Source organism: Leishmania martiniquensis, chromosome 33 (genome assembly GCF_017916325.1).
Source record: "Leishmania martiniquensis isolate LSCM1 chromosome 33, whole genome shotgun sequence".
In the NCBI taxonomy this organism is placed as follows: Eukaryota; Euglenozoa; class Kinetoplastea; order Trypanosomatida; family Trypanosomatidae; genus Leishmania; species Leishmania martiniquensis.
Window position 1 is genome coordinate 1,311,158 of NC_090168.1, and position 24,179 is coordinate 1,335,336.

Sequence of the window (24,179 nt, forward strand, 5' to 3'; positions counted from 1 at the left end):
CGCAAACCCCTCTGCGAACGGTGCTTGAGTTGATATGTTCGATTGGTCTGACGGAGAGGGGGCGGGCGGGGGGAAGAAGGAGGGACCATCGCGCCTCTGCCGTTTCCTCTCACTCTCTCACTGAGTTGAGTCTCCCTGTATCGCTTTCGCCATTTTCGCATTCTTCCTCCAGCCTCTCTTCGCCTCCATGTCTGCTCCTTCTTTCCAACACACGTATTGTTTCTCTTTACGCTGCACTCCACACGCCACCATGGCATGCATGAAGAAAAACGAAGGAGGTTAGCCATCACATCAGAGAGCGGGCGAACGTTTTCTTTCGCGTTCCGCAATAAGCGGAGCTCATCTGATGTTTCATTCCTCGTTGTACATGCAGCTGTCTCTCTATCTCTGTCTCTCTGCTGGTGCGCTCGTGACTGCTTCACACGCACGCACACAGACACCGACACGCACGACAGCCCCAAAGCCGCTCTCCGTGCGGCCCTCTCCTCACTCTTCGCTCGCCGCCTCGCATCTTTTGCACACACTTTTTTTTCGCTACCTCCTCCAAACGGCGCACTCGTGTGTGTCTTTTCTGTCTCTCCTCATCGGCGCGGATCCTCCCTCAACCGGTGTTAGCGTAACGGCTAGGCCCCAAGACGCTCATACGAGCATAGTCTTGGCGTGGTAGTGGCGTGCCGTTGGGCGCGCTTCGTGCTGCCGCTGTTGTCAATTCGTGCAGAGTGTGATCTCATCACATCCCCTGTTTTTCCTTCCCCCCTCTCCAGGTTTGGTCTTGAGACCCCCGCTATTGCACACGTGATCTACAAATCCGTGTCTGTCGTGCGTGCGTGCGTGTGAGTGTAAGTGTGTATCGTTGGGTGAGTAAGTGGCTGCAGGCGCACCAATCCCAAGACGGTGGGTTCCACTTGGCCACTATCATCGTTGCCGCCCCGGTCCACATCCGCGTATAGAGCTATTCTTCATTAGGTATTAGCGCATTGATTCTTCACTTCTAGTCGAGCCGCCCCTCCTCCTCTCGGCGCCTTCTCACTGTCCTCCTCTTTTCACCAACTGACGCGATAGCCCGGCCTTTGTCGTTGGCATTCCGTGTGTGTGTGTGTGTGTGTTTACATCCATAAACATATACGCGCTCGCGAGCGATGACCGCAGAGGCGGCCCATGCGCTCTGCATCGTGCTGCACGAGCCACAGGCGGAGAAACCGTTTGCGGAGTGGGTGGCAGCCAACGCGGTTCGTCAGGGTTTGAAAGATGACATTGACGAAGTGGTTACAGCTGCCATCCCGCAGTCACCCGTGGATGATGGTGGCGCCACCAGTGCAGACGCGTCGTCGCCGTCGCCGACACAGCACATCCCCATGACGCTGGTAGAGAAGACGCTGACAGCGCAACAGAGTGTGAGTAACCGGCCTCACGCTAGTGGGGCGGTGCAGCAGCAGCCGCTGCTCCTATGTCTCGTTGTCATAGTGTTTTGGGATGGCCAAACCGAGTCGAGCAAAACCGCTCTGGCGCAGCTGAAGCAGCTGGGCGACAAGAAATGGGTTGCTTCCCACGCCCCGCTATGGGGCGAGCACGTGGAAGTGCTTGTCCAGGCCCTGAACGCGAAGCGTGGCACATCAAGCATCATGAGCAATAAGGTCGCACTCGTCGCCAGCTTGCGCAAGAAGCTGCAGGCTTCTGACATGGCGGCGAAAGGTTGGTGGCGAGAGGGTGCACTAAATCGGGCAAGACGGAGTGCTGATCCAGACGCCAGTACCGCGACCTTGTTACCGACCTCGCCTTCACCGTCGCCAAAGGGCAGTAGTGACCGCACATCCTCCGCTGCGGCAGCAGCGACCACACCTTTGCTGGGAGAGACAGACCTCTCCGTCGATGCCATCCGCCGCGCCGTCGACAACGGCCAAGGCGAGGCTTTTTTCCTCTTGAGCGACCGAGACCAGAGTGGGCTGGCGAGCAAAGTGGAGATGCTGAGGCAGAACTGCGAAGTGGCCAAGGTGGGGTGTGCGCCGGTGATGTTGGAGCCGCGAGAGCTGCCTCTGGTGCCCGGGGGGACAGGCGCATCAGGTGCGTCGACATCTGCCACCTCCTCCTCGTCACCGGCCGCGACCATGGTGGCGCATGAATTCTTGCTTCGGCGACGATGCCCTCCCGCTGTGCTATTCGAGTTTCGTGTGGCCATGTGCGGCAACGTGGACAGTGGCAAAAGTACTCTGACCTCAGTGCTCACCCGGGGCTGCTGCGATGATGGCCGCGGGCTGGCGCGCGCCTTTGTTTTCCGGCATAAGCAGGAGGTCATGACCGGTCGCACATCCAGTGTCAGCGAGAATCACCTCGGCTTTTCGGCGGAGGGTGGGGTGGTGAATTACGCGCTGTTGCAACCGCACCGCAGCGAAGAGGAGCTGCGACCTCTTGCGCCAGCCGAGGTGGCTGCACACCTCGCGACCTCATCCGCGGGAGGGGTGCCGGGCGGCAGTGGGGTTCACATGACGCGTCAGTATACCGCAAAGGAGCTTGCCACGCACAGCTCCAAAGTCGTTACGTTGTATGACTTGGCTGGACATGAGCGATACCTGAAGACGACGGTGCTGGGCATGACGCGCAACATGCCAGACTACGCGTGCATTGTCATCAGCGCCAACAACGGAATTCAGCGCATGACCAAGGAACACCTTGCGCTCTGCCTGGCACTGAAGCTGCCCTTCTTTATTGTCGTGACGCGCATCGATGCGACGCCGCCCAACGTCCACGATGAGACGTTGTCCAACATTCACAAGCTGCTAAAGATTCCCACAGTGCGTAAGCTGCCATACCCCATTCGGCGACACGACGAAGTGATTCTCGCAGCCAAGAATCTGCGCCACGACCGCATTGCCCCAATCTTCGAAGTCAGCAACGTTACCGGCGCCGGTATCCTGCAGGTGTTGCAGTTTCTCAACCTGTTGCCCACTCGCAAGGACTGGCGGCAGGCGCGTATAATGCCAAAGGAGATGATCATTGACAGCACGTTTTTCGTCACTGGGGTCGGCACTGTCGTGGGCGGTATCGTCACACAGGGCGTCTTTCGCGTGAACGACACGGTACTTCTTGGGCCAGACGGCTTTGGCAACTTCCGCCCTGTGACCATCAAGTCCATCCACGTCAAAGGTGTTGACTCCAGCGCAGCCGAAGCCGGCAAAGACGCAGCGCTGTGCCTTAAGAAGGAAAAACGTAGCGCCATTCGCAAGGGAAATGTCCTACTCGATGCCGCGCTCTCGCCCAAGTCGTTCTGGCAGTTCGAGGCCGAAATTGTTATCCTCTACCACTCCACTACGATCACGGCAAACTACGAACCAGTCATTCACTCGACAACCGTGCGGCAGTCGGCGCGCATCACCTATGTGGCGCAGGAGGTGTTGCGCACCGGCGACCGCTCCCTCGCGCGCTTCCACTTCCTCTACCGTCCCGAGTACATGAAAGCGGGCCAGCGGGTGATCTTCCGAGAAGGACGCACGAAAGGAATCGGGACGGTGACGACTGTGATAACTGATCCGGATGAGCGCATACTGGCCAAGAACAAAGTGCGCAAAACGTTGCAGGAGAAGCTGCATGCACCAGGCGGGCCTAAACGAGCAGCGTGACCCAAGGAAAGAGCGCGCATGGCCATGGACGAGGAACTCTCCAGCATGGCCAACCAGGAAGTCAGCGCTTCGCGCGTCAATGCTCGCTACGCCTCCACGCCATCTTCACCATTTTCGAAGGAAATTGCCCATACGCATACCCGCGTGCCTTTCTATGCGTTTAGGCCAACAGAAGACCGCGTTTCCTGTCAATATTTGCAGTGGAATGGATTTCTGCCCTCAGCGCATCCGCTTCGGACAAGACGCGGGCTCGCCTTCTCTCCGCTACCCACCTCCCACACGGCCATCGCACGAGGCCAGGCAGTCGTAGGCACCCTCTACTGCCTTGCACACACTCCGTCATCGGAGCAGGGCCTCTACCGCATACCTTCACCGTCCATGCTCGGCCGGTGACCCCCTGGTGCACCGACCACGGTGGCACTGGCCTCTCCCCTGTAGGCAGCGAGGGCCCGCTGAGATGCGCTCGCTTCATGCTGGCGCTCCCCCATCGTGTGGATGGCACAGACGTCATAGCGGTCCCTGGCCGATCCGGCGCAACGCCATCCGCGACCTGACCACCGGCATCCGTGGTGACGGGTGTCGCTGGCCTTCCCACGCTCGATGCACTCGACCCTGTCACCACCAGAGCTGGTGCGTCGGTGTCTTGGGTAGAAGCGGGTGGCCAGTGCCTTTACGATTCAGATTTTTTCCACCAGATTCCGTAATATCAAGCCTGGATGCACACTGGCACTTGAGGTTCTCACACCCTTTTAGAGCTCTATGCGTGCCCCTTCCCATCACGTGCAAACACTGGAGAGCACCGCCACCGCTTACGAGCCTCTGCCGTACCACGGCTCAGATGGCGCCGTCTAGGGCCAGCCGTCTGCTGTCGAGCTGGGCCATCGGCGTAGCGTCCCCCTTTCCCCACCCTCGTGCTCCTTCTGCAGACGCGTGCGGCGCCGGGGTGCACTCGGAGGGGCTGCGCGCCTTGACCCTGGCAGCGGCGCCTGTGGCGCGACTGCCTGGCTGGGCTGCCCGCAGGTGCCGCGACAGGGGGGTGGCCTTGTCTAGTGGAGAGAGAGGAGGAGAGAGAGGGGGGGTGCAGCGATGATGATCTGTAAGGGGCGGAGGCCCGCACCGCGCTAGTGAGCCTCGCGTAGTCGCACCGCGCACTGTCGGGCCGCGTCGTGAAACAGTGTCTGCCTCGACCGCTGGGCGCACGCGCGTCATGTGGACGCATGTAGGGCGCCGCCATAGCGGAGGCAGGCGGGGCGGGAGTCGGGGCACCGTCGTGGCAGCGCAGCATTGGGCTGCACGCTGCCTGCACCTCATGCCGCCACTGGAAGCCCACCTGCCTTGGTAGGCAGCAGAAGAATGTCATATATGCCAGTGTTGGGACCTGTGTGGAAGACGCGGAGTTCCTGGCGCAGCAGTGCCAGTGAAGGAAATGCAGAATACCTTTTCCGTGATCTACTCTATGTTTGTATGCGTGCGGTGCCTCAATGGTGCATCAATATTGGAAGTGAGGCGGCATGTATGTTGGCTGCACATGTGTGGGCGTTCGTGACCCCTTCCCCCAAACTGTGGCGCTTTCGCGTTGTGCCGTGATGAAGGGGTGGGGCCCAGTGGTTTTCAGTGCAGGCGCGCAAGATCGCGGGAGAGGAGCACCAGCAGCAGCAGGGTGAAGAAAAAACTGATACTCCTCTTTTCTCACCTATATCCGACAGCGATGCACTCTAACGACGGTGTCTCAGAGTGCGGCTGCAGCTGCCGGTACCCTCTCTCCTCCCCGCCTCTCCTTCGCTGGCTGCGTGCCTGTTGGCGTGTGCATTTGAGTGCCCATGCAACCTCTTTGCGAATACCAGAAAACGAAGACTACCTGCTCTCCCGCTCTTCCCCCTGACCTACCTGTCTCGTATACGCTTACCGGCTCGTTTTCCCATCACCCGGCACGCTCCTCTCCCCACCGAACTCCCCCCCGAGAGCACGACATCCTCTCCACCTCTCTCTTCCTCTCCTTAAACATCAGTTCTGCCTATCATGTCCTCTTCCGCTCAGGCTGCCGTGGTCAAGAAGTCGGCAAGCACGCTGCAGCGTCTCGTGGTGGAGCCTCTAATGAGCACGGCCCTCAAGATCGAGGGCCACTCGGCGAGGAAGATGAAGTGCATTGAGCCTTCCATGGCCGAGTGGATAAAGGCGCAGGAGGCTACGGGTGCCGACGCTGCCACCATCAGCCGTCAGCGCTTTCTGCGCGAGCAGCGTCAGCTCGTGAGCTACCGCGTTGTCCGCTTCTTTGAGGAGTGCCGCTACATCGCCTCCGGGCAGTACTACAAGAACTACAACATGGGCTGCTTCTTGCAGGACTTCCGCTTTGCCACGCAGGCTCTCTTCATCTTTCTCATGGCCGTGATGGTCGGGCGTCGCTCTGTGTATCCGCCCATCTCACCCGAAAGCCCACTGGCCATTGCCCTGGACCACAAGGTGAACCCGAACTACTAAGCCGGGGCATTACCATCTGCAAACCTTGTCTCCTTGCCTGGCTGCTTGTCGAGATCCCCTCCCTCTCTTCCACTCCTAGGCAGGCATGTTGCCGCGGAAGAGGGGAGGTGGCACTGGTCTTCTTCTCGGGCTGGTTCAGGCAGTCAGCGTGAAGGGCGCTCCCAGCCGCGCCATGAGGGGAGTCTGAGAGCAGCACCTTAGGGAATTCTTCGCTTGTGTTTGTATATGCGCTGGCGCCTCTGTGCATGTGTGCGTGGAGAGAGATTAGTAGGGAAAATCAGGAAAAAGGCGAAGACCACGCTGGCTGGTGTACATTGTGGCAGGCAGGTGCGCCTGCTTCTGTGCCTGTCAGCTTCGCTGCATGGCACGCCTGCCGTGCAGCCACGCGCTTGCACGCGCTCTTGTCTGAGTGCGTGTAGGTGATTGCGGTCTGTGTCTGTGAATCGGTGTAACGGAATACAAATCAGCGAATTAAGGAATCACAAAAGGGGAAAAGAAGCCAAAACCAAAAGAATGACGAGAGCGGTGTGAAGAGTCTGGGGGAAGGGGGTGGGGAACGGCTCTGCATCGCGGATGGCGCCACGGCTGGAGTGACATCGGCATCCTTCTAGGAAAGTGTTTGCCGACACACGTGTGTATGCGCATCCTTTCTTTCTTGTTGCTACCGCGCAGAGCATTGAGCGAGGGAAAAAACGGAAAAATGTGCGCGGAGGGGGCCAGAGCGACCGGTGCGCCTCTTTCGTTAGATCCATTTTCTTGTATTTGTGCATCATGTTTGGTGTGGCGAATTTCTTCCTCCCCACGTCCCTTCCCACCGTACGCACTGCACGACTAAGCGCGCCGGACTTCGGAGGATGCCTGCAACTCCACCGGTGTCAGCATGGAAGCCTACCTCCCTGCAGTGAAGCGGCTTCGATCCAATTTAGTCACCACTAAGAGCATTTCTTTTGCTTTATCCCGTTCCTTCTCCGCTCCGGCGACTATATCCTTACCCCGAATCACATGCACACACTACCGCGCGCGCAATGCGGCTCGCTGTGGATCCATGCGGCCTCGCTTGCATGGACTGGCGCTGCGCTCTTTCACTTCCCGCTCTATCTGGCGCGTGCGCGAGCTGCGGCGACGCGTTGCATCCCCGTCATTTAGAAGTCCTTACTGCCGCCCGCGCCCCTCCCTTCCCTCTCTGGGGCGAACCTGAGAGCCCCTGTGTTGGTCCTGCGCAAGCACAAGCGACTTTCGGCTCCGCGGCAATAGACATACACACGCGCGCAAGCGCAGAGACGTAACTGGTGGAGTCTACGTCAGGTCTCGAACCGCACAGCACTACTCTTTCGGCCTCCCCCGCTGTCTCCCGTTTCGTTTACCTAGTGTGTCTGTGCCTGTGTGTCTGCTTCTCGGGCGCCTGCCTTAGCTCACCATGTCGACCTACATTCCGGGTGATCGCGTGTGGGTGTACATAGAAGGGGATGGCTGGTGGCCGGCACGCGTACTCAGCGACGAGGAAGTAGGCACTCGCACCCCTGGCTTGGACCTGGCCGTTCAGTTCTACGCTGGTGTGGAGCAGCCGGCAACGCTATACGAGCTGAACAGCCACACCGATACCGCGAACATCTGCTTCTTCGAAACATCATCGGAGAAGGCAGTCACAGTCAACCCTGAGCTGGAGGCATCCATCCGCAGCGCCGCTGCTGACGCGGAAGCGAACCCACTCAAGTCAGAGCCTGCCATAGTGGGCGGCGCCAGGGTGGCCCCCGGTGGCTCCAGTACGGCTGCCAGCGCGGGTGCGGCAGCCGTGAACCGCGCGGCGGCAAAGCGAGCTCGCGACATGGGTGACGATGACATGGTTGCCTATGGTGGTGGGGCCGCTGGCACGCGCTCTGTTTCCGGCTACCACCACCTGCGCAGCGACGAACTTCACGAGATTTCGAGGACGATTTCGTCAGCTGTGGCGGCGCAAGACGTGACGACGGTGCGCGCGGCACTCTGTCAGCTAGACGGGGTGGATGTCTACCTGGCGGAGCTGGAGGACACAAAGATTGGTGTTGCAGTTGGGTCAGTGCTGACTGGGTCAGCACTGAAGCCGCTGTGGCCCCTTGCCCGCGCCATGATCTCCTTCTGGGCGCGCCACCTGCCCGCTGAGACCCTCGCAGCCATCCGCAGCGTTCAGCAGCGCCAGCTGCCTGCGCCGTCCACTAGTACGGCGGCGGCAGCGGTAGCGACGGAGCCGGCAAGTTCACTTAGCAAACAGCCGCCGGCGTCTTCATTTGCTCCCACTGAAAGCGCCTTTGGGAGCAGCGTGTCTCTATCGGCGGCAACAGCAGCAGCTGGAGCAGGAGCGGCGGCCGGCGCAGACTCTGGCGATGTGGCGCCACAGCAGCGCAAGACATTTTACGATAACATCTATCAGCTCCTTGATAGCCCCCTGAGCACGACGCGTTACGATGAAACCGTCATTGAAGGAGTGGCCCGAAGATTGGCCGCTGAAATCACCGACCGCGATGAGCGTCAGATGCTGCTGCTTCGGCTGCGCGAGGAGGAACTCGCCTTTGTTCGCGATAACCTTCTCTCTGGTGAGTGGACACCGAAAAAGTACTTGGATCAGCCGAACGAGGTGTTCACCACCAAGAGCGAGAAGGCTCGGCAGGAGCAGCGCATCCAGGAGAAGATGAGGGCCATCGAGGCCGCCGAGAAGGCCGGGCTCAACATCACCTCCCTCTTCAAATGTGGTCGCTGCGGCAAGCGCAACTGCACCTTCTACGAGCAGCAGACGCGCAGCGCGGACGAGCCGACGACCAAGTACGTTACCTGTCTGGATTGCAAGAATACCTGGACGCAGGAGTAGACACCCGTTCCCGACGCAGAAGCGCATGCAGCTGAGGGGAGGAGGGTGAGGGGTACTCTGCCGTTCCGCGCCTCTCATCCTCCTTCTCCTCTCGGTCCGGCTTGCTCATCCTCACATACTCTCCTCCACACACGCACACGCACACGCACACTTTCTCCCTCGTTCGCTTCTTGTCCATCTTTGCCTGTGAAGAACAGAGAAGCGAAAAGGGTGGAAGAAGGCCACCATCCAGTGGAGGAAGAGGAGGAGGGGCGGGCGGGCGGGCGATACAAGCAGAGACACGGGGGCACGTCTGTCATCCTCTCTCTCTTCGTAGCGTATTCGCCATAATTGCACGCTCTTCATGCGATTAAGGCGCTATAGGAGCTGCTTAGGTGGCGGCACCTGTTCTAACTTCAGCGTGAGTGGGCGTGGCGTCAAACATAAAAACGGCGCGCAGGCTTCCTGTAGAGAGAAAGTCCGCATTGGGTGCGGAGTACGGCGTCGATCATTTCTCGTTCCTCCCCTCGTTACGGCGGTAAGTAGAAGAGGGGAGGTGGAGGGGGTTGTGTCAGGCTGCGTAAAAGTTGTGGTTGTTTAGCGGTGTCTTGCGTTCCTTAACGGCTAACGTTCACGGACCTTTTGATGTGCGACGGATGCCGGGGAGGGAGGGAGTGTGGAGGATGCGAAGGAAAGGAACGAGAGAGAGGGAGGGGGAAGAGAGGGTCTGTGTCTGTGCCGTTCTGTGTGTGTGTGAGTGTGAGTCGCCGCTGATAATGTCATTTTTTTTCTCGTATGCCTGCGTGTCGTCAATGAAGGTGAATGTTTGATTCTGCAGCCACCGGACACAAGTGGGCACACTCGCTAAACACAGACAAGGGTGCGCACATCTATATATATACACACATATATATGCACTCGTAGCAGCTGAGCAAGGAGGGCTTATTTGGTCATGTGAGTCATTGGGACCTCTATGTGTGTGTATCGGTATGTGTGCAGAATATGCCCTCGGTTTACTAGATAAAAGGTGCCTGTTCCTTTCCTGTCCTCCATTCCCAACCCACACATGCATACACACACGCTCTCTCTCGTTACCCTCTCCAGAGCACTCTTGCGCGCGCACGCACACGGAGAAAGACACATACCAACTTACGGTGTCTCCTGCCTCGAGGACTGCACCGTGAATCCTCCCCGTGTGATTTCGTCGGATTCTGTCGATATGTCTGCGTGTGTATGCACCGAATGCCACAAATGTGATGCGAAGGTGACTTCTGTGCGCTAGCTCGTCTATGTTTGCTTTCCATTGTAATCTGCCTCCTGTCCCGCCCTCTGCCTTTCCCTCCCCTCTATACGCCCCGACAGAGTCTTCGGTGAACGCACGTACACACACACACACACACAGGCAAACACGCCAGCACCTGTAGCAGCACCAAGCAGGTGGGGGAGGGGGAGAAAGAAAAGGCTTGCTGTCCCAAGAAACGAGAGGCAACGCTGAAGAGGTGCGACTCCGTATGATATCCGCCTCATTTTAATTTTCGTGTGCGTTTGTGATATCGCGTGTGTGCGTGCAGGTGTGCGTGTGTATATGTGTGTACACAGCGCCCATCTGCATCGCGAAAGCAGCCGAGCGCAACAAAGAGGAGGAATCCGCACATTAGCGTCCTCTCTCTCTCTCGTCTTGAAGACGGCCTTCGCGCGTGGACAATGAGCGCAAGCACCTCCGCCGGCTACCCCGTTAACTCATGGGTTTGGATGAAACAGGACGGCTTCCCTTGGTGGCCCGCGATGGTCCTGGACCCTGCGCAGGCGGGACACGACCTTCCCGAGGGCAGCGATGTCGTTCTTCTCTGTGGCCCAAGCACCGCCGCAACTCTGGCGTTTGCAAGCTCGGCGGATGTGGAGCAGCTGCGCCCCTACTACGGTGCAACGCAGGACGCGGAACTCATTCAAGCCGGTCGAAGCGACGAGAGCTGTTCCGCCGCTATCGATGAAATGATCGCCGCCGTGGCTGGCATGGATGCCACTCCCGGGGAGGAGCACCCGCAAGCCCCACCACCTACCGCTGCTGCCGCTGAGGGGCAGATGAATCATACGGCCTCCGGTGAGGATGAGGTGGATTGGGAGGTGCTGGCCGCCGAAGCGGAGGCGGTGAAGGCGGAGCCGCACATCTCCGTAAAAAAGGAATACAAGAGGGATAAGGTGTCTAAGAGGCACAAGAAAAAGAAGCATAACGGCAGCGGAGATGACGGTGGCCATCCTGACTCAGAGAGGTCATTTCATGTGCAGAAGAAGGCGTCGAAGAGTCATCGTCGTCATCACCGCGGCGGCGCATATTCGGAGGAGGAGGCCGATGCTCGCAGTTCCAGTGACGATGACAAGAATGGGAACGACGAGGACGTATTCCAGCGGCGCACCGGGGCCTCCTCGAGCCGATCCGCCATAAAAAAGGCCAAGTACGAGCGGCAGAGCAAACTAGAGGAGTACAACCTAGGGGCAGGCACGCTGTCCGACTATCATCCCCGTCACGATCCTGCCTATTACTACCGCAAGCTGCGCAGCGCACGCCGTGCGGCATCGTCGACGGAGTTGCGAACGTGCACGCAGCAGCTGCGCAACTACATATCGCAGTGTCTTTGCGGTGCCGCAACGGCATTAGATGTCGAGGCAGACATTCTTGGAGTTCTTCGGCAGCTGACGAACGTGGACGTGACTGTGACGCAGCTGCAGGAGACAGGGGTTGGTGTTGCCGTCGGCAGCCTCCTCCGCTCCTTCACCACGCCCGTGGTGCAGCTGGCGCAGGCCATACTGAACTACTGGTTTCACTCCTTGCCGCAGAACACAAAGCAGCAGCTCTCCGCGGAAAACGAGGTGGACCGGTGCTCCATCGAGACCTGCTCCGATGACGTGGCTGGCGACAACGGGCTCGGCCGCATCGGTGTAAACCTCTTCAGTTGCTTCACCAACGAAGAGGTCAACGATGCGCCTGGCAGCCTCGATACAATGTCGTTGTGTGCCACCATCGAAGACGCGCTGGAGCGCCGCTGCGACGCGGATGCGCAGATGCTAGTGCTCTCAGCCTTTGGCGATGCCGGCGACACCGGGAAAGCACTGCGGCGCCTCGTGTTGGAGGGTAAGATTGATGTGGAGGACATTGTTAAGTACGCAGGGGATCTTGCCTTTCTCGTCCGCGCGCGACAGCGCCGCCCACCGAAGATGAAATTGGACTGGAACTTGCCGACCTCTCCAGCTTGCAGCGCCACTGGCTCGCCGATCTCTCCATACGGCGTCTTCTCACCCAACGACAACGTCTCGACTGGCAGTTCCACTTTAGGCTCCCCAGCTGGGCGCACCACTACCGCGCTGTATAGCTGCCCGCACTGCGGTGCCAACGACGCGTACGAGAGCAGCTACTCGGTGCAGGCGCACGACAACTTACCTGACATTTTGCGCTGCAAGAAGTGTGGGCAGACGTGGAATATGGCAGAGCAATAACACCGGAACGCTTTTCGTCGTGGATGAGGAGGACAGAGGCAGAGTGGTTCGGCAAGTGCGAGCATTGCCTCCCGTGCAGATGTTCTATGATGCTCACGGTGATTTTTTGTGTTCTTGTGTTGATGTGTGAGGGGGTGGGAGGGGGGAGCGTGTAGCAGCTCGACATCGGAGCGCGCCTGCCAACGCTGCGGCGATGAGGGCCGGTGTCAGTTACCAAGGTCAGGGCGCATGGGGCTCTATCAGCAGCACCACATTGATGGGCGTATGTGCCTTTTTGTGCGTAGCGCTGGTAAGTGTGTCTGCGCGGATCGGTAACAGCTCAGAACGCGACATGTTGAGAGAAGCAAAGGCAAAAACAAAAAGAAATGAGAGGAGCGGAGGTTCAACTTTCCCTTTCTGTGCGCGCGCACCCCCAAGGCAAGATGAGTGCGACATCCGTGAGTAGGCCCCGGCAACCGCCACGAGTTGCAGCTTTCTTGCCCACTGACGGGTTGAGATGGTTGGAGAGGGTGTCGACGAGGTCATAAAAGAGAGCCGAATCTGATCAAGAGCGGAGCATAGAGACATGTGCGATTGAGAGCCGGTGGCGATTCCTCGTCGATGCGTCTAAGGGCATGTGTTGCCGCGACGGGGCCGCAGGGGGTGACAGGCGACATTCGCTATGACTGTTGCTGACCGATCCTTCTCCTCATTCCCCGCAGCGGCGAGGAGCTATAGATAGGCGGTAGGGCAGGGATGCATGAGCCCTAAGCCGATTGTGCCTCGCGTGGTGGCTCGTGGGCTCAATCACCACGTGGTATCATGTCGGCAGCAAGAGGATATTGGGGAGAAAGGAAGGCCAGAGTTTTCCTATATGGCTCTCCTTTCTCTTCTGTTGCTCGCCAGCCGAGCACCATCGCATTAACCCCCCTCCCTCACACACGCGCGCACACACACACTCCTCTCTCGTACCTCCCGGAATGCTTTCACTGCGCATTCTCATCCTCAGAGTCGTCGCTGTTTTGCTCACTCATTCTCTGTCTCATTTCAAGCCGAATGCTTTCACCGGTGCCCTCACGTGCAGGTGCGGAAAACATACAGCGATGTGGAAGAGTGCGGGGGAAAGGAAGGAGCGGTGGCCGCGGCTACGTGAAGCACCGCAGATGATGTCAGCACACGAGAGTACGCGCACCATCACGGGTTTCGGTATGCGCCCAAACCCTCTCTCGCTCTCGCTCTCACGCGGTCTTCGGACGCGCGAAAACGCTGCGGGCGGATCTCTGGTCTTTGCAGGAGCCACTGATGTTGCCCCTGCAGCGACCCGATCATGTTCCCATCCTCACCGCTGCCCACCTGTCCTCTCCCACACCCTCTCTCTCTTCCTCTTTGCACCAGAGCGCCCCAATTGCTCCCGGCACTGACGTAAAGAGATCGGCATCACTCCCTGCGTGTTGTCCTCCGCACACTCGCACCTGCTTTGCTTTTTCCCCTCCTGTTTCCTACGTGGATCCTCTTTTCAAAGTCTGCCCCGCCTTCCCGCCTTGAAGCCCGTCGGGCCGCCCAAACCTGAAACGCACAGCTGCTGCAGTGACTCCCATTAACACCTAGGGCCGCCGCTCTTCTTATCGTCATATAGAACCTCGGCATCCCTCCGCCTTTCCACCTGCTCCTTCCCCCCCCTCTTGTCCTCGGCGAGGGGTAGCACAACCGGAAGAAGGGAATGCAGAACAGGCTCGAGCGATTTTCTGCCAATGGAGCCGACTCATTTCGTCAGCGAGATGCGAAACGCTCCTTCACCCAAGAGGCTCGCAGTCGAGTCCCCCTCCGACTCCTCCTGGCCTCCAAGTGGAGGAGTAATACAATGCAGCAACCTGGAAAGCGTTGCGCAGTTCTCTTCTACACCGGTCGCCTGTACTGACGACGCTGCACATGCCGAAGTCGTCATCCGCCGGCCTGCCAGCAGCAACGCTGTTGCTACTCCACCCAACAACTGTGACGCCGCCGGCAGCGAAGGTGCCTACAGTAGCCCCTCTGAGAACCAGAACGCCGTCGGCTGCTGTAGTCCGGTGCGCCGCCTCCTACTGAAGAGTGATCCACTGCTGTACGGCATCATCAAGTGGCACCTGGCAGCCCTCTTGCTCCTCTTTCTCACCTTCATTGTCTTTGGCGTATTCTACAGCGGCTTCCGCTACCGCGGAAACTGCATAGACGATGGAAAGAGGCCGGCCGATCTATGCGTTACGCCCTTCGGCTCCATCCTTGGCGTCTACAACGGTGTCTTAGCTTACAGCAACTGCAATGAAACGTTCGAGTCCGGCAACCAGACGTTCATGAACCTGACGGTGCCAGAGCGGAACCCGGAGACAGGGGAAATCACGTTCTATCTCCAGCGGTTCTTTACAGGGATGGCGTGGCAGTGCGTTGAGTTTGCACGTCGATACTGGATGCTGCGTGGGTCACCGCAGCCCGCGTTCTTTGAATCCGTCCGTGGAGCAGCGGACATTTGGAATCTGACCTACGTGAGGCTCGTGGAGAACACCTCGTTAACGACCCCGCTGTTGAGGTTTGAAAACGGAGGTCGCATGAGCGACGGCCTCAAGGCACCGCAGATGGGCGACATCATCATCTACCCCGTCCAAGACAATGGGATGCCCTACGGCCATGTTGCCGTCATCGCGGCTATTGAGCTGGCCGCAGACGGTGTTGTCTATTTAGCCGAGCAAAACTGGAATAATAGGGTATGGGCTGGGGAGCAGCACAACTACAGTAGAAAGATTTATCTCAACTACGATATGATCACCTCGACTGTAACACTTTATGACCCGGAAGCTGAGATTCTCGGGTGGATGCGCTACGAGTAAACGCTCGAAGAGCACCATCGCATTAACCCCCCTCCCTCACACACGCGCGCACACACACACTCCTCTCTCGTACCTCCCGGAATGCTTTCACTGCGCATTCTCATCCTCAGAGTCGTCGCTGTTTTGCTCACTCATTCTCTGTCTCATTTCAAGCCGAATGCTTTCACCGGTGCCCTCACGTGCAGGTGCGGAAAACATACAGCGATGTGGAAGAGTGCGGGGGAAAGGAAGGAGCGGTGGCCGCGGCTACGTGAAGCACCGCAGATGATGTCAGCACACGAGAGTACGCACCATCACGGGTTTCGGTATGCGCCCAAACCCTCTCTCGCTCTCGCTCTCACGCGGTCTTCGGACGCGCGAAAACGCTGCGGGCGGATCTCTGGTCTTTGCAGGAGCCACTGATGTTGCCCCTGCAGCGACCCGATCATGTTCCCATCCTCACCGCTGCCCACCTGTCCTCTCCCACACCCTCTCTCTCTTCCTCTTTGCACCAGAGCGCCCCAATTGCTCCCGGCACTGACGTAAAGAGATCGGCATCACTCCCTGCGTGTTGTCCTCCGCACACTCGCACCTGCTTTGCTTTTTCCCCTCCTGTTTCCTACGTGGATCCTCTTTTCAAAGTCTGCCCCGCCTTCCCGCCTTGAAGCCCGTCGGGCCGCCCAAACCTGAAACGCACAGCTGCTGCAGTGACTCCCATTAACACCTAGGGCCGCCGCTCTTCTTATCGTCATATAGAACCTCGGCATCCCTCCGCCTTTCCACCTGCTCCTTCCCCCCCTCTTGTCCTCGGCGAGGGGTAGCACAACCGGAAGAAGGGAATGCAGAACAGGCTCGAGCGATTTTCTGCCAATGGAGCCGACTCATTTCGTCAGCGAGATGCGAAACGCTCCTTCACCCAAGAGGCTCGCAGTCGAGTCCCCCTCCGACTCCTCCTGGCCTCCAAGTGGAGGAGTAATACAATGCAGCAACCTGGAAAGCGTTGCGCAGTTCTCTTCTACACCGGTCGCCTGTACTGACGACGCTGCACATGCCGAAGTCGTCATCCGCCGGCCTGCCAGCAGCAACGCTGTTGCTACTCCACCCAACAACTGTGACGCCGCCGGCAGCGAAGGTGCCTACAGTAGCCCCTCTGAGAACCAGAACGCCGTCGGCTGCTGTAGTCCGGTGCGCCGCCTCCTACTGAAGAGTGATCCACTGCTGTACGGCATCATCAAGTGGCACCTGGCAGCCCTCTTGCTCCTCTTTCTCACCTTCATTGTCTTTGGCGTATTCTACAGCGGCTTCCGCTACCGCGGAAACTGCATAGACGATGGAAAGAGGCCGGCCGATCTATGCGTTACGCCCTTCGGCTCCATCCTTGGCGTCTACAACGGTGTCTTAGCTTACAGCAACTGCAATGAAACGTTCGAGTCCGGCAACCAGACGTTCATGAACCTGACGGTGCCAGAGCGGAACCCGGAGACAGGGGAAATCACGTTCTATCTCCAGCGGTTCTTTACAGGGATGGCGTGGCAGGGCGTTGAGTTTGCACGTCGATACTGGATGCTGCGTGGGTCACCGCAGCCCGCGTTCTTTGAGCCTGTTCCTAGTGCAGCAGAAATTTGGAATCTGACCTACGTGAGGCTCGTGGAGAACACCTCGTTAACGACCCCGCTGTTGAGGTTTGAAAACGGAGGTCGCATGAGCGACGGCCTCAAGGCACCGCAGATGGGCGACATCATCATCTACCCCGTCCAAGACAATGGGCTGCCCTGCGGCCATGTTGCCGTCATCGCGGCTATTGAGCTGGCCGCAGACGGTGTTGTCTATTTGGCCGAGCAAAACTGGAATAATAGGGTATGGGCTGGGGAGCAGCACAACTACAGTAGAAAGATTTATCTCAACTACGATATGATCACCTCGACTGTAACACTTTATGACCCGGAAGCTGAGATTCTCGGGTGGATGCGCTACGAGTAAACGCTCGAAGAGCACCATCGCAAGATGCGGCAAAAAGAAGTAAAACTCTTCAGTGGTACTTCCTGCTATGCAGCGTATACACAAACCTGTAGATGCGCACGTGTACTCATCTACGCGCTACAGAAACCTTTGCTCACGCTTCGAAAGCATATACAGACAGCGACATGTGCCTCTTGTGCTCATGACTGACCTGCTTATTTATGCGTCAAGTAGTGTAAGCACAGCGCGCTGCGGACAGCGGCTGTCCCGGTCTTGGCCTTTTCTTCTTGGTCCAGTTGCATTTTTTATTCCGTACGTCTTTTAAAAAAGACCACTGCCCCTGCTAGCCCGCTATACCCGGTCTGTGCGAGGTCCATGAGCCTGCAGCCTGCCTGTCCAGCGTGCCCCACCGCTAGACTTGCCCTTTCCCCACAGCGCTCCCCCCAGGCAGCTCCGCTGCCTGGGGGGAGGCCTCCAGGATCGGAGAATGCGAGCGCGGCGCAGTAGAGCGCTGCCGACCGCCGGCGGCGTGGTGTACCACATCCAGAAAAACCGCATCCAGAGAGCAGAAGGGCGCCAGTGGTGGAGGGAAGAGATGCGGGGAGAGATGCATGGCGGTCGGCCGCGCGGTGCGTGCGCGCAGCACGTGCGAAACACCTTGCGCTTGATTGAAAGGAGGGCGTTCCATAGAGCAAGGTCGTTTTCAGGCGTCTGTAGGTAAGTGAGTCATGGGAAGAGCTATGAGACGTATAAGCGAACGCTGGGCGATGTCCTGTTCTTTTCCGGCCTCTTTGTATGGAGGATGAGCAGGGGGGCTTAACGGGACGGACGGTGGTGTCACGCCGCTACTGCTTTCGGTGTGTGCGCGCTTTGTCTGTCTCGTGGGTGTAGCGCCCTCAGTTTCCTTGTCTACCTCTTCCGCTGTATGCTTCGTGAAGCGTTGCGCTTTGCGCATACGTTGTGATATACGTGTGCGTATCCCATGCGATCGTCCGCCTCCTCCCGCGACCGTATCATCTTCCACGCAGGTCGCGATATTTTCCTAAAACGCAACATAACCTTCCTCCCCCCTCTCTGTTTGGGTGTGTCAGTGAGCAAGTGTGCGTCTGTGTGTGTGTGCTTTTATTTTTATTTGCTTTGTTTTCGTGTCTGTCTACCCCTACACAGGTCGCTTCTATCCGCCGGTGAGTCGTGGGCAAGTGAATCTGCCGTAAGCGGGTCTACGCATATGCTCGGTTATCTTCGTCAGCCTCGTGAAGTATATCTTCTTGCTGTTTTTTTTCTGTTATGAGACGGCGGTAGCCCTCTCTGCTGCTCCTCCTTCGTGTTTTTTTTGCTTGAATAAAGGCACCCGTTTCCGACATGTCGTTTCCGGCGCGTTTCCTTTTTCATTAGTGAGCCAAGCCAAGCCCTCCCTCGTCCCAGGAAGGGGAGATTATGCGTTGCAACCATCGCGCACTCCCAAACTGACAACCGAGCAAGCGCCTGCAAGTCCACCGTGGAGGTGCCTCTGCAGACACCTATATATATATATATGCGTATACATAGGACTGGTGCGAGTTTCACAGAATGCAAAGACTCTGGCCGTTGGGCGTTTCTGTTGATTCGACATCTACGCGCATACAGACGCCGGCGGATCGATACCAATTTTACTTTATCACGCTATGCGCTGTACCTTGCGTTCGCCCCCCTCTGCCTTTTCTCTTTTCCCTACTTTCGCCTCCCTCTGTGTGTATTTCCTTCCCTCTCTCTCTCTGTCTCCCTCTCTCTCCTCTTTCGCATTCTCCAGCGTGTGCTTTCAGACGGTGGGAGTGGGGGGTTGCTGGCGGCTGTGGCTGCCCTGGCGATCGTGCGCAGCCTCCGTCACTCGTTTCCCTTTCCCCTCCCTCTTTGTCTGATCTACGACACACCAGCCCCACTGCCCACGCTCCAAACGATCTCACCGCCTGGCCAACGTTCCTTCTTTTTTTGTGTCGTTTCACTCGCATATCTGTGCTAATGCGTGATGGCGGCTCTCTCCCCCTCTGTGTGTGGGTGGGTGGAGGTGCCCGTGTACGCGTCCCTTTGGCTGAGCGAACATACGGCACGAACCGACAGCGCGGCTATGCGCCTGTCAAAGAACTTCGTCAGCTCCCTTGAAAGGGATGAGGGCAGAGGCACCGGTAAAGTCGGCAACATTGTGTTGTGCATCGTAGATAGAGCAGTGGGAGGTGCGGTGTGGAGAAGGAGGGATCGTGGGCGATGAAAAATACGCACGAGAGGTGTTCTCAGCAAACGGGTTGCACCAAGGGACAAATAGCAGCAGTAAAGCAACAAGAAGGGTCGGAAGAGAAAGAAGTAATGAAGATAAACAAACATTTTATGCTGAAGCGTTGGTCTTCTTTGATGCTTATCAATGCACGAACGCGCACACACACGAAAAAAAGCTCAACAGTTTTCAGATGTGCAGCTGGATGGAGCGGGGAGCTCGATTCTCAGCTCACATATACATCAGCGGCTCTTTGCATGTGGGTGTAGATGGAGGGCTCAAATCTCGCTCTCTGTTGCCGTCGCTCTGCATCCACCACCGTCTTTTCCCGGCGCACGTGCCACCCTTCAGATGTATATATGCATGCAGCGTGAGAGGAGAAGAGAAGGCGACGCGTGTGCGTCGGCGCATGAGTACACATGTCTCTGCGAGCCATCTTCCTTTCCACTCGCTAATTTTTGCCTCTTCGACATCTCTCCCGACCGCGTCCGCCCTCTTTCTCAATGGCATACACACGCACGCGCTCAAGAGTGATTTTCCCTCTGCGCTACATATTTCTCTTCGACTCTCACGCTGCCGTTTCGCTTCGCTCTTCGTTAGTCTGCCTTCTATTTCTTCCTCGGCCCGCTCATTACCGTTCGTGCGCGGGGCTGTGTGCTCACCCTTTCCGCGCGTGTCGGTCCCCGCTCTGTCTTTTGCGCTGTTGCCAACAACCGTCTGTGACTGCAACCCCCCCCCCCACACACGCACACACACACATGCACACCTCTGTTTTCACCTACTCCGTCAGTGTGGGAGGCACGAGAAGAAACAAAAAGGGAATAAAAGTGACGAGGATGTATTCGTTGCGACATCAACGCTGTGGCAGCCATCACTGTGGCCGTGTACTGTCTGTCACCCTCGCTCTCCTGCTGGCTTTGGCATGTTGCTGCTGGACCTCTGTACACGCTCAGAACCACATGCGTGAACTGGCAGAGCAGGAAGGCTTTGTCCTTCAGAGAGTTGTGAAAAGGGGCTCTGGCAGCGGCTGCAATGGTGCCGAGCCTGTGGCCAAAGACGCAGTCCTCGACAGTACAGACGCGCAGACGGGCTCCGATAGAAAAGCAGGTATCACAGCGACATCTGCTCACAGTAAGCAGTCCTTCTCCTCCCACAAGACGGTAGAGAAGCCATCTATCGAGCCTGAGACAGCGTTCTCTGCAACCACCAGCGGCGTCGGCGCAGTGGCCAGGGGCGCCAGCTCCGATTCGGGGGCCGGTAGGGCCAGCAGAGACTCTGCGGCAGCGTCGTCTGGAGCGAATAATGACTCCTTTACTGCACATTCTTCATCCAATACGGAAAGAGAAGATCCGGCCGACTCTATGAAGGCCAAAACCACAGCCCCTTCAAGGGAGGTTACGACCACCCTAACCACCATCACGGCCTCTCCAATAGTGCAGCGCCCGGAGGATGGTGGCCTTTCAGGAAGTGCTACCGTTTGGATATTTCTCATTGTTTTCATTGTTGCCCTCGCCATGTACGGTGGACGGCTTTGCCCACGCGGATGCCCCTTCTTTGGTCATAACCGCGGCGGGCCTGATGGCCGAGCGCGCTCATCGATGGAGCCGCAGCAGCACCCGCTCTACTCCAGGCTACCCGGCCGCGACAACAGAAACCGCGTAGTGGAGCCAGCATACGCAACAGCAGGGGACCCTTTCGGTGGCCACAAGCTTGGATACCTACCCCCGCCGACGCGCGGCAGCGTCGGTAACCATAGCCTTTTCGTTGAAATGGAAAATAAGCCTATCAAGGCGATGCGAAGCCCCGGCGTGTGCTTTGGTGGCGGTAAGACGGATCCGTCAAGCCCTGCAGTGACTGACAACGCCGTGGAAATGAGCGATTTTTTCGGTGATTCGGGCTCTTCGACCTCCCTGGTGGCTATGCAGGCATCGCAGCCGTCAACGAGCTCGGTAAAGTCGCTCCGAAAAAACAAGCTGACTCATGCCCCTGCTCCCCCGATGTCCTCCCTTGCCTTTGGTACGGCAGTATCGCCTCTGGGCTCGAATACAGGAAGCGTGCATAACCGATCGACTGCGTGCCCGCAGTCGATCGACGCCGCATCGGGCAGAGCGTCGCAGGCCACAGGTGCACCACGCCCGGAGAGCGCGTGGAAGTGGTAAGATAAGTAAAGATACTGACTGGAAGCGGGACAAGGAGTGAAGATAGTACTGGAGTGACGTGCCGCGGACCCCGAGTGTGCTCACTGCGCGTGAAAGGTATCAACGTCACCGTCTCGACAGTTTTTCTCCCTCTTCCCCTCTCACTTGTGCCCCAGATGCAACTCCGCTCTTCATGCGGGCGTAGCGCTTCCCTTTGCAGCCTGTGGCCCCGCCCCAACTTTTGGTTGTGTGTGCATGCGACTGTGAGAGTGGTCAACGGACGCCGACTCGCTTTGTGTGTGTGTGTGTGTGTTTAGGTCTGTGCTTGGGGGTGTGGACGGCGTTTTCTTTTGTCTTAGCGACTCTCATTCTCTATTCCGCTCCTCCTCATCCTCTTTCTCTCTCTGTTATCCATAAAGAGGCCTCTCTGTCGGTTGCCTCTGGCCCTTTCTCATTTATCGGTACTACGGTTAGGGTCTCGGTTTTTATTTTTTTGCCAAACTTTTATTCCCTTGCTGGTGCCTTCAAGCGGCACACATCTCCACTGGATGGCAGTTATGCGGATGCGAATGCTGCGCATTGCGCTGCTGTTGTGAGCAGTTGTGTTATGTGTGTATGCAGTGTGGCGGCTTGAAGTGGAGTCTCCTCTCTCTGTGTATGCATTGATATGTATTCCTTCTTCCTTGTTGCTCTTCCTCTTCTCCTCTGTGATCTACGTTTCTGCGGAGTGCGCCAAAGATGCGAACAAGAGGTAGCACAAGCTGTGCGAGCGCGGTCTCTTCTGGGTGCACTCCCCAATGCAACTGGACGATTCTCTCGGTCTACTTCTTCCTGCTCTTCTCATTTGTTCTCCTCTTCTGGCGCTGCAGGGCCGCCTCGACCCGGTGCTGGCCTGCGGTACCCGGTCTGTGCGGAGGCCATGAGCCTGTGGCCTACCCCTGCGCCCCCTCTGTGCGTTGGCTGCGACGTCGGTGCGGGCGCTGTACCACCTCACTCCCGCTCGTCCCGACGGGCGGGCAAGTGCAGGCAGCAACCTGCTGCGTCCCGTGATGCGTGGAGGTGAGGTGAAACGTCGTCCTTGCCTTAATGTGCACTCTATGCCGTTGCAGTGGGACGGGCTGCGCGGCGCGAAACCGGGCTGGCGGGGCCCAGCTCTTTGACCCTGTTTCCGTACAACCGAGGCACTGGCTACCTATTGTTGTGCGTACTTGTTCGCACACTTAGTCTTGCTGGAGTGGCGCGCCTGGTAGCGAAGGTGTCGTCGTTTCTCACATCACTCCCACTCGCCACTTTCCATGCGGCGCGAGTCTGCGCAGTTGAGTGAGCGCCACTGCTTTTGTGGTTTCCTACACCCTTGGCTTCTCTCCTTCCACACCTTTTTCGCAAGCGCTCGTGGTGACTCCATCACCGAGCCCCCCCTTCGAGCCATGGGCTCTGTCTACTCTATATTCCGATGCGTTGGCGCGTCGCCGCTCGCGTTACATCGTCCAAGTACCAGCAGCGCTGAGGGCAAGGAAGTAAACCTCTGCCACGCCTCTGAGGTAAGCGAGAAAACGCTCTTCTGCAACCCGTCGCCTTTTCATCGCGTTTCCACATCGTCCGGTGCACGGGAATTGAGCAACCCTTCGTCCTCATTGCCATTATCAGTTTGGATGACACCTCCACTCGGGCACCTTCTTCTTTTCTCTGGAGTCTCCACGAATAGAAAGACGGCGCCTCGCCAGGGTTCATGGCGTCGGCGTGCTACGGCACATGTGCACAGCGTTTCAGACCCCCGCGGTAGAGACAGAAGTGTTGACTTCTCAGCGCAAACGTACCAGACGTTTTTCGAGCTGGCCGTGGATGAACGCCGTATAAAGTTTTGGCAGCAGAAGCGTCTGTGCTAAGGACGCAACTCAAGGTGATGTTAGCCTCATAGAGGTCATTGCCTGCTGCTCTGCTGTGGCCGTTTACTTCCCCTCCGTCCCTCGCAGACGCGTCTTTCAAGCGGGCTGCGTGCTCACAGTGCCTAGACGTCGTGAGTGGTGAGATCGTCTGTGTGGACTGCGCTCTGTGCACCCGCGTGGGGCGTCTCCTCTCGTCCGTCACCTACACTTCCTTTTCCTCACAAAACAGGCATCCGCCAGGTGCGCCTCTCTTTCGCCCACTGTGTCGCTGTCGATGTGCTCTCAATCACTTGGTCCTTTTCTATCTGAAGACATGGTGCACACGCCCATCGGGGACGCCGTCGCACATGTGGACAGGTTTCGATAGCTGTTGCTGCTGCTCATGGCTTTCTATCTATCTATGATTCATCAGAAACAAAAAAAAAAGACGCCGTTGCCTCCGCTTTCTTTGCCCTTGTCGCATCCTCAGGCGGCGGCGCGCCTTCTATCGCGCAAACGGCATTAGCACGCATAGATGCTTGGCGGACGCATACGCGGCTCGGATCCTCTTTTCTGCTGCACTGCGTCCCAGGAGAGCATCCTCCCACGTGCTTCGTAGAGAGAGCGCTCAACGTTGCGTGTGTCTTTGCCGACCCTCCCTCCCCCCTCCCCTCTCCTACGCACCCTCCCTGTCCTCGGCTCAGCGACGCCTCAGGTGCAAAAAAGAATGAGCGTTTACACTGCC

The 24,179-nt window shown here is 57.9% G+C and overlaps 6 protein-coding genes across 6 annotated transcripts; all 6 read left to right on the forward strand.

Moving 5' to 3' along the window:
* Nucleotides 1-1,355: 1,355 nt before the first annotated feature.
* Nucleotides 1,356-3,614, forward strand: LSCM1_02788 (uncharacterized protein; the record flags this gene model as incomplete). The annotated part of the gene is made up of 1 exon (XM_067320362.1): nucleotides 1,356-3,614. The coding sequence occupies one exon, from the start codon at nucleotides 1,356-1,358 to the stop codon at nucleotides 3,612-3,614; it is 2,259 nt and encodes a 752-aa protein (XP_067175737.1).
* A 2,019-nt stretch (nucleotides 3,615-5,633) lies between these two features.
* LSCM1_02789 (uncharacterized protein) lies at nucleotides 5,634-6,092 on the forward strand (the record flags this gene model as incomplete). The annotated part of the gene is made up of 1 exon (XM_067320363.1): nucleotides 5,634-6,092. The coding sequence occupies one exon, from the start codon at nucleotides 5,634-5,636 to the stop codon at nucleotides 6,090-6,092; it is 459 nt and encodes a 152-aa protein (XP_067175738.1).
* A 1,417-nt stretch (nucleotides 6,093-7,509) lies between these two features.
* Nucleotides 7,510-8,934, forward strand: LSCM1_02790 (uncharacterized protein; the record flags this gene model as incomplete). The annotated part of the gene is made up of 1 exon (XM_067320364.1): nucleotides 7,510-8,934. The coding sequence occupies one exon, from the start codon at nucleotides 7,510-7,512 to the stop codon at nucleotides 8,932-8,934; it is 1,425 nt and encodes a 474-aa protein (XP_067175739.1).
* Nucleotides 8,935-10,617: 1,683 nt separating this feature from the next.
* LSCM1_02791 (uncharacterized protein) lies at nucleotides 10,618-12,405 on the forward strand (the record flags this gene model as incomplete). The annotated part of the gene is made up of 1 exon (XM_067320365.1): nucleotides 10,618-12,405. One exon carries the CDS (start codon nucleotides 10,618-10,620, stop codon nucleotides 12,403-12,405), a length of 1,788 nt encoding a protein of 595 aa, XP_067175740.1.
* Nucleotides 12,406-20,390: 7,985 nt separating this feature from the next.
* Nucleotides 20,391-21,590, forward strand: LSCM1_02793 (uncharacterized protein; the record flags this gene model as incomplete). The annotated part of the gene is made up of 1 exon (XM_067320366.1): nucleotides 20,391-21,590. One exon carries the CDS (start codon nucleotides 20,391-20,393, stop codon nucleotides 21,588-21,590), a length of 1,200 nt encoding a protein of 399 aa, XP_067175741.1.
* A 1,406-nt stretch (nucleotides 21,591-22,996) lies between these two features.
* LSCM1_02794 (uncharacterized protein) lies at nucleotides 22,997-23,455 on the forward strand (the record flags this gene model as incomplete). Its single annotated transcript, XM_067320367.1, has 1 exon — nucleotides 22,997-23,455. One exon carries the CDS (start codon nucleotides 22,997-22,999, stop codon nucleotides 23,453-23,455), a length of 459 nt encoding a protein of 152 aa, XP_067175742.1.
* Nucleotides 23,456-24,179: the final 724 nt, after the last annotated feature.